General features: G+C 36.7%; 1 protein-coding gene across 1 annotated transcript; it reads left to right on the forward strand.

Annotated features, from left to right (window-relative positions):
- Positions 1–4057: 4057 nt before the first annotated feature.
- On the forward strand, positions 4058–8036 carry LOC105939963 (60S ribosomal protein L19). Its single transcript, XM_012882349.3, has 6 exons — positions 4058–4180; positions 5525–5631; positions 5730–5852; positions 7388–7508; positions 7616–7726; positions 7826–8036. The coding sequence occupies exons 1-6, from the start codon at positions 4176–4178 to the stop codon at positions 7950–7952; spliced, it is 594 nt and encodes a 197-aa protein (XP_012737803.2). The 5' UTR covers positions 4058–4175; the 3' UTR covers positions 7953–8036.
- Positions 8037–8725: the final 689 nt, after the last annotated feature.

Raw genomic sequence — 8725 nt, forward strand, 5'->3', positions numbered from 1 at the left:
TATAAAAAGATAATGCATGAAAACGCTTAAAAGAAACAATAAAACCAATTAAAATTGAAAACCAAGTCTCAATAGAGGTAAAAGCCAGAGAATAATAGTGGGTTTTAAGGCGAGTTCTAAAAGTGGGCAGTGAAGGAGCCTCTCTCATGTGCAGGGACAGGTTATTACACAATTGAGAACCAACCTTTACTGGTTTAGGTAACCAAAACCTTTCTTCCATTTCCTTAATGCTAGAATAATGAGAGAAAGACAAAGAAAGTGTTTATATATATAAGTGTTTATATATATATATATATATATATATATATATATATATATATATATATATATATATATATATATATACACACTTTCTTTCTCTTTCTCTCATTATTCTAGCATTAAGGAAATGGAAGTAAAGGTTGGTCCTCAATTGTGTAATAACCTATATATATATATATATATATATATATATATATATATATATATATATATATATATATATATATATATATATAATATATATATATATATATATATATATATATATATGTGTGTGTGTGTGTGTGTGTGTGTGTGTGTGTGTGTGTGTGTGTGTGTGTGCAATAATCCTGTTAAATAAGAGACTTCAGCTGTTATAGTTATCTCACTACCTCACTGTTGTTTTTTACCTGGTACCACTTTAATGTACAACGTCAAATCCAAATGTATATAAGTCACCTTAAATGTCTTCTTTAGTTCATTTTTTTCTCTCGATCCACTGTATATATGTGGACGCACTTTATATACCCTATGCACCTTTCCCTCCTTTTAGCACCTTTTCTTGATTATAAGAGCCGATGTGACAAGTGATTTTCCCCACTGTGTGATCAATAAAGTCTACCTTATCTTTTATATATATATATGGGGGACACATGAGGAAAAAATCAGCTCTCTTCCTCTTTTCCCTGCACCTTTGCAACTTTCCTTATAGGGTTGAGTCCTCAGCATGTTAAGTTATGTTATTAAAATTAATAGCAATAATAATTAGAATTATTTCTTATTAGTCCATGTTTTTCCATGGTCAGCTGATAATGCCAACGATCGTATCAGGTGGAAGGTGGCAATGGTCCAACTTTATAACGACAGAATTTATTTGCATCTTACCCTAATTTCCACGATAGTCCATCATAGTAGTTTCAGAAGAAACTGCAGCTCAAAGTAAGTTCCGAGGAAATCATTTAAAAAATAATCCAACAAACTCAAACTCCTCTTCAGAAATTCACACTTACTTTAGTGTCGACAAACAAAAACTCAACAAGATATTGCAACTATCCGACAAAACAGTGAAACTTATAAATGCACAGCGCTTTAAATTTAGATGTTGTAACAGTAGGCCTACTGAAATGTTTTACCCACCCATTCATCAGTTTATCTACTGCATGTTATCTGTGTGTGGAAAAAAATAAAGTACAGTTTCTACCAACCAGACTAAAACATTGGCACCTAACAAAAAAAAGCAAAATCACCACTTCTCTAAACAAAAGAACCAGATGTACTTCTTCTAGTGACACTGGAACCAACAAACTCCTGTCAGATCATATTTATTCCCAGCTTGTTCAGTCTCATTTCATGAACATTACAAACAGCTATACTGTGGAGTCTTTGTGGGGACATAGCAGCTTACAGCCAAGTTTTTACCCGATGCAGGGTACTGAAACTCCTCTCAGCTTCACATGAAGACACGAGCACCACCATCAGAATCCTGATAAGAACCTCAACCTGATCCAACATGCCCTGCACCTCCACTGGCAGTCCCTAGAGGTCCTCTGCTGCCTCCACACAGCTGATACATGGGTATTTGTTGTGAAAGGGACACAACTTCACACAGACAGAGAAACTCTGTTCAGCTCAGGGTCTTGATCTGTTGAACGGTCTAACTCCCCAGTGAGGAGGCCACGTAGTACCTTTTCCTGGTCAACATTCTCCAAACTGAACCTCCATGTATCCAAACACTTTAAATACCTCTGCCCTGTAGCGATCCACTTCCCCTACAAAACATAATCAAAACTCTCCACTAACGTTTAGATTAAGAATACTTAATCTGGATTTCTCGCTAAGCAAGAATCCACAATGTCACTAAAATATAAATTTGTCATGATCTTTTAATAATTAGGAAACTCGTTTTACATTTATAATTTGGATCTTCTGAGTTGTACTGTTATTTAACATTACGGTAGTATTTTTATTATTATTATTTATTTTTTATGTTTACAAGGATTTTTGGGGGAGACATCTTCATGGAAAGAAGACACACACATCCATTGCGTCTTCCCCGGGATTTCCGCCTCTGCCTAGACCTGATATCTGGCTCAGCGCTTATTTGCTGTTTATTTCCTAGATAAAGACACCCATGTAGCTAGTACTGTCATTAATCTTTCACTTTTCTCCAACATAGAAAGTACTCCTGGATCCGTTATTTTTGTGTTTATGCTCTGTTTTCTCAAAGTCCCAACCGTTCATGGCAGATAGCCGTTCGCACTGAGCCTGGTTCTGCTGGAGGTTTCTTCGCCTCTCCACCTTTACCACATGCATGCTTGGTATGCGGGAATGCTGCAACGACACAATGCAAACAGCTGTCCACTGTCACCCCCATGCTCACCGAGGAGGAGTGAACGCTGCAATTTGATTACTTGAAGCAATCTGCTGAGTTTCCTTGGATCTATCTGTATGATTTGATAGAACTGACTTTGTAAAGAGCCTTGAGATGACATGTTGTCAGCTGGTGTTATATAAATAAACTGAGCTGAATAGTTCGCTGTAACATTGGCAGAACTGGTGTAACCAAAGTTAGATATGAAGGCTATCTTGCTCACCTCTTCTATCAAATTATTTTTAAACTAATTTGGTGGCATGTTTAGGATCGACAGTTTCAACAGTTCAGCTAGCTTGGCACTCTTCCATAACGGGTCAGATTTTAGGGGGTGCGATACAAAAATAAATCCTGTTGCCTGATTTTCCCATCAGGTGTATCAGTCAACAGGAAACGTGTGTCACCCTTAAACCCATGGTAACACCAGTTTTTGTGGTGTCACCATAGGTTTATTGGCTGCTTCTGAAATAAATGCTCTCCTTGCTTTCTTTGGCTTTCAGTTCATGTGGAAGGCCATCTCTTGGTAGGCTTGCAACTTTGCCCCAAATCGTAAATGCTGAACGGCCTGAACTTAAATTGTACCCTTCTAGTAATTTTATTCCCTCAAAGCTCTTTTACATACAAGTCACATCTACTCATCCAGACTCACAATGTTAACACATTCATAACCAATACACAGTATCGGTATGCAACTCAACTCTTTTAATATTAAGATGATGGATGCAATTGCCCTAACCCTCATTTAAACTTTATTTCTGTCTTGTGCTTCTGTGTTTCGTGGTCCTTCTATCTATTCTCTAATGCTGATTAACAAACTTCTGAGAGCTTAACACAACAACTTAACATTATGTTATACAAACCTGTCCTTTATATTCTAAGTGACAATGAAGCCAATTGATTGTGCCAGAATTTTTAAATAAAAATGCAGGTCAAGCTTGTTACATTTTCGTATGTGAAAAATATTAAAAAGAAAAAAAAAAGTATTATTTTACTTCCATTTCAAAGTCATACATTACCCTGCATTGGTCTATCACACACAATCCAATGAACATTTTGGGAATTGTAGATTTAGTGTGAAAAAGTTCAAAGGGTATGAATACTTTTGCAAGGCACTTGACCAGCCAATATTTACACAAAAATAACAGCATATTTATATGAAATTAATTTAGAGAGCACATTTTTGTAATTTAAATGCTAAAATACCATTTGCAAAATGTCCTGAACGGATCAGATAAAAAATAATTCCCTTCAGAAAAGTCTTCTGCGGCCTCTAGTGGTTGGTTTAAAGTACTACAATTTTTTTTGGACCGTTCCAATGTGTCAATTTGGAAATAATGGAATAAGCTCAGTATAGCTTTTTTAGAAACACTACCTTAAATGTAAACAAAATGGAAAATATAATATTAGATCAGTATCCCATTTTTAATTTCAATCTTCGTTTTACTGTAAAAGAAAATACAAAAAGCAATGCCACCAGAGTGGATCAATCCCCCATCTCTATCGCTAAAATGGTACAGTCTCCTCTCAGTCTATTTCCTTCGTGTCTATCAAGCTATAGGTAGCCATGAGGTAAGCCAGATATTTTTCACCCATATTTTCGCTTTTATGTCTGTCGCGTTAAATAAAATGTTTCGGGGTTTGGAATTAAAACATTCCCAGTTGACTTTGGTTTTTGTTCAGTTTTGGTAAATGTGACAATTTTACATAGAAAGCTGTTTAGGCCTGTGTTGGGAAGCTAACTATGCTAATAGGTAGCCAGGCATGTCAGAACATGTTATAGGAACCCGCTACCTTGCTGCGAATTCACCTTACTTACTTTTTGACCAATCTGCCTGTATCATTTGGTTGAATTTGGTAAATTTAATTGGTACTATTTAAATAACATTGGACTGAATTATAAAAGTCAGTCAATAGAATCGACACTGTTACTTTTTGGCTGTGCAAGCTAGGTTAAGTTGCCTGTTTTTATGAGCTATTTAAAAAACACGGCTCTAAATTTGATCATAAGCAGATTGAGTTGTCTTTTACGATAGCTATAGTGAGGGTTGTCTCCATCCACAGCAAAATAAAATTAATTTAACATCTCAAACTTGAATAACAACACTCATGTCTGACATTTGAACTGCCGTACTGACAAAGTGATTACTGTCAGTTTTCTTCTAACACCCAAGGTAACCTGATCACAGTTCAGTAGGCAATGGATGGCACTATATTGTTGTCAGAGTGACTTCACCTGTATTAAATGTGTAAGATGACATAAAAACATCACCTGATGTAATTCCATAAAAGTTTTTGATAGTCCAGCAATATATGATTACCCTGAAATTATTGGAATTCATGTAATTCGATTTTCTTTTAGCGCTTTCCTCCAGATGTCATCTATAAATGTGCACATCTGTTTGTATAGCCAGCTGTTGCTTGGGAGGAGAAGTCGTATTGGAATTGGAAAGTTGGGGGTTCGATTCTACCTTCCTTTTAAACACATGCTGATGGGCCCTGTCCAGGCTGTGTTTGAGTGAATTTAGTTGCTGTAAAAACACTTTTGAGTGGTCAACCTGACAAGAAAAGCCTTAGTTCAGCCATCAGATTTTTCCTTCACCTATTTATCTGTCCATCTGTCCCATTTAAAGCATTCCTCCCTCTTCTGTTCTTCAGTCTGTCTGCCATCCATCTACTCATCTGTCTCTTTATCCATCAATCCGACTGTTTCCTTATGCTCTTCCATCCGATCTCTTGTCTTTGTGGGTTAAAAATATAAAGCTTGGCTGTCTTGAATTCGTATCCAACTTTTGTTTCTTTAAAAATGCGGTATAAATCACTTATAAGGTCTGTAATGTGAGTAGCTTGGATGTGAAAAGGTGTCGCTCTCCTGTTTTGTCTAATTAATATCTGCGGTTATCTCTGTTCACCAAGCATGCTCAGGCTCCAGAAGCGGCTGGCCTCCAGCGTCTTACGCTGTGGCAAGAAGAAGGTGTGGCTGGATCCCAATGAAACCAATGAGATTGCCAATGCAAACTCTCGTGAGTTCAGCATACAGTATGAAACACGTGGTGTCGTATGATCTGCTACGCTTGTCTTGTAACCCTGTGGCCTTTGTCGCGCCGCTTTTGTGATGCAGGACAGCAAATCCGAAAACTGGTGAAGGATGGCTTGATTATCAGGAAGCCGGTGACTGTTCACTCCCGTGCACGCTGCCGCAAGAATACTCTGGCCCGCCGCAAGGGCCGTCACATGGGCTACGGTGAGTGATTCTGAATTATTAATATAAAATCTTACTCCTCTACTGTACAGGTTATCTTGCTTTGCATCTGAACTCACGTTTAGCCAATTTCCCAAAGTAAGAGCAAGGTTATAACACCAGCGTATTATAAGCTTCCCCGAAACCCTGAAGAGTAATTTATGTTTCATTTTCAGTGACATGCCAATTTATCAATAAGTCATTAAGTTTTTATGTTAAAACCACAAACCTCTATCTATTGTATAGGTTTTTTTTCTGGTTGTTTGTTTTTATTTTTTTATTTTGTTTTTTTCCAAAAAAGAAATATAAGTGTAGTGTGAGGATCTTGTCAGTTTTTGCCAGAATTGAACTTTTGGCCTACAATAAAAAAAAAAATTGTTTGGAGAAAAAAATGCACATTTACCTGAACATACTACCCCCTAGGGCTGGACGATAATTCAGTAACAATATATATCGATTGATAGATGTATATCGATGATAGGAAAAAAAGGGTCAATAAAAAGTTCAATACAATAAAAGTTTTCCTTCCTTTTGCATTCTAGCCTATCAGGTAAGTTAATATTGGTCATTACGTCCTCCCAACCAATCACAAACGCAGACCCAGGAACCAAGCTCCACCCCCTTCAAAGAGTTCAGAGAGCGCATGTCCTTTTTTTTTTCTTTTAAAAAAATACTTGCGGTTTTGGTAAAAAAAATTGATGAATAAAGGATTGAGTTTGAATTCGGTGGTTGTGTGTTCTGTAGCTAAAAATAGGTTACTAAGTAGCAGCATAAAATGGTCAGGGCTGCAGTTAAAATATAGATTTTGAATTTGTTAATTATCAGTATCGATTAATATGATTTCTGTTTTATCAATATGCTTTTCTCCTATCATCCAGCCCTACTACAACCACAGTTATGCATGGTAGTGGCGGTATAATACTGTGTGGATATGTTTCTTAATTAAATGAAAGAAAATTCCTCAATGTTTAAAAGAAGTTAGATGAAGCTAAGTACAGGAAAATCCTGGGGAAAAAAACAACTTTAGAGGCTGTAAAAGACGTAAAACTGGGGCAGAGCTTCACCTTTCAGCAGGATAAGAACCTTAAGCATACAGCCTGAGCTACAATGGTCAAATTACTTGTTCAGATAGTTTCCACCCAAATTGACTGAGATTGAGCTGCTTTGCAAAGAGCAATGGGTAAAAACTGACCAGATGTGTAGCGGTACAGACTGACTTATGGAAAACTGCAGCTGGAAATACACCAAAGGTTGTTTCCACAAATATTTGACCCAGATTTTTAATAAAAATGATGTAAAAACTATATATATTCACAACTATGCTTGACCTTGTGTTGGTAGAGCATAGAAAAAAAGTGCAAGTAAATTTTTTTGAAGTTTATCGTAGCAATATGACAAAATATGGAAATGTTCAATGATAATTTAGCTCGGGTGGTAATTGTTTTTGTGTTTGGTTTTACCTGCTACTGAAGACATGCAGGTCGTGGTTCTACTTGCAGCGTTGTAGTTTCAAAATGAGCATCATTTATCTCTCCCAGGTAAAAGAAAGGGTACGGCCAATGCTCGAATGCCAGAAAAGTTGACATGGATGCGACGCATGAGAATCCTCCGCCGTCTTCTTCGCCGCTACAGGGAGTCAAAGAAAATTGACAGGCACATGTAAGTGGGAATCTCCAGTAATGAACTGGAATTTGACTTCCATTTTCTATTAAAATAAATAAATAAATTGCTTCGAGATGCTATGAGTGTCTCTGTCTCTGTACCAGGTACCACAGTCTCTATCTGAGGGCTAAAGGTAACGTGTTCAAAAACAAGCGTATCCTGATGGAGCACATCCATAAACTGAAGGCTGATAAGGCTCGCAAGAAGCTTCTAGCGTAAGAATTGTTTTGTTTTTTCCCCTCTGAGACGGTGAACTGTGACATTTTGTTACTGAGACCAATTTGCCTTCTCTCGATCCCTTTTCACCTGCACAGTGACCAGGCTGAGGCTCGTCGCACAAAGACGAAGGAGGCCCGCAAGAGAAGAGAGGAGCGTCTCCAGGCCAAGAAGGAAGAGATCATAAAGAATTTGTCAAAGGAAGAGGAGACGACAAAGAAATAAATTCAACATGTAAAAAAAAAAAAAAAAAAAAAAAAGTCTGTCAGGTTCAGCTTTTGTTAATAATAAAATTCTATTAAAAAGCAAGTATCTTTTCCTGTTGTGAATATTACTTCCTGGACGTCACTTGAAGAGAGAACTCAGGATTGTAAGGAGTTTTGCTCAAAAGCAGCTTTTGTGACGACCATGATGCGTTTAAAACAGAATTAGGGTTTGTGTCTACTTCAATCCAACAGGTGGCAGTAGAGCACCAATTCTTGTCGCAATAGATTCCTGAAGGTTAATTTTTGGTGTGGTCAGATAACCTCTAAAGACCTGAGAATTATGGTCCAAACAAGGGCTTTTAGACGCTGTAATAAGGGCTGAAATAAACCTCATTTACAGTTCTGTGAGGAGAAAAGTTTTTTTTTTAATTATTTTTCTTTTTTTATAAATGATATTTCTTTTCTAATTAATTTTTAGGTATCAAAAAGCATATGTTTAGACTTAAATTCTCATGTCTTAAGAGGTTAAATGCAATTACTTTCATAATTTACTTAAAGCATAATGCCTTGTAAGTTGTTTGTGAGCCTGTTAAGCATTACGGCAATTTGCAGCTGATCAATTTAAGGATACAACTTCCTAACGATCCGAACAATGCATAACTATATGCACTGTATTTCACAATACATTCTTTGTCAATCAAAACCTTCAAATATTTCCTTTTTATTCTTCATTTGGAAGTTAAAAGTGAATTGTATTGAGAAATGTGTAGTGGTAATTAAAAAACAAAAAAA

This window comes from Fundulus heteroclitus, chromosome 10 (genome assembly GCF_011125445.2).
Source record: "Fundulus heteroclitus isolate FHET01 chromosome 10, MU-UCD_Fhet_4.1, whole genome shotgun sequence".
Taxonomy (NCBI): Eukaryota; Metazoa; Chordata; class Actinopteri; order Cyprinodontiformes; family Fundulidae; genus Fundulus; species Fundulus heteroclitus.

Bases quoted from the DNA above. Each gene is read 5' to 3' on its own strand.
- LOC105939963 (XM_012882349.3), top strand. The intron at 5,632-5,729 runs GTGAGTTCAGCA...TTTGTGATGCAG, and splicing joins GATTGCCAATGCAAACTCTC to GACAGCAAATCCGAAAACTG. The intron at 7,509-7,615 runs GTAAGTGGGAAT...TCTCTGTACCAG, and splicing joins AAGAAAATTGACAGGCACAT to GTACCACAGTCTCTATCTGA.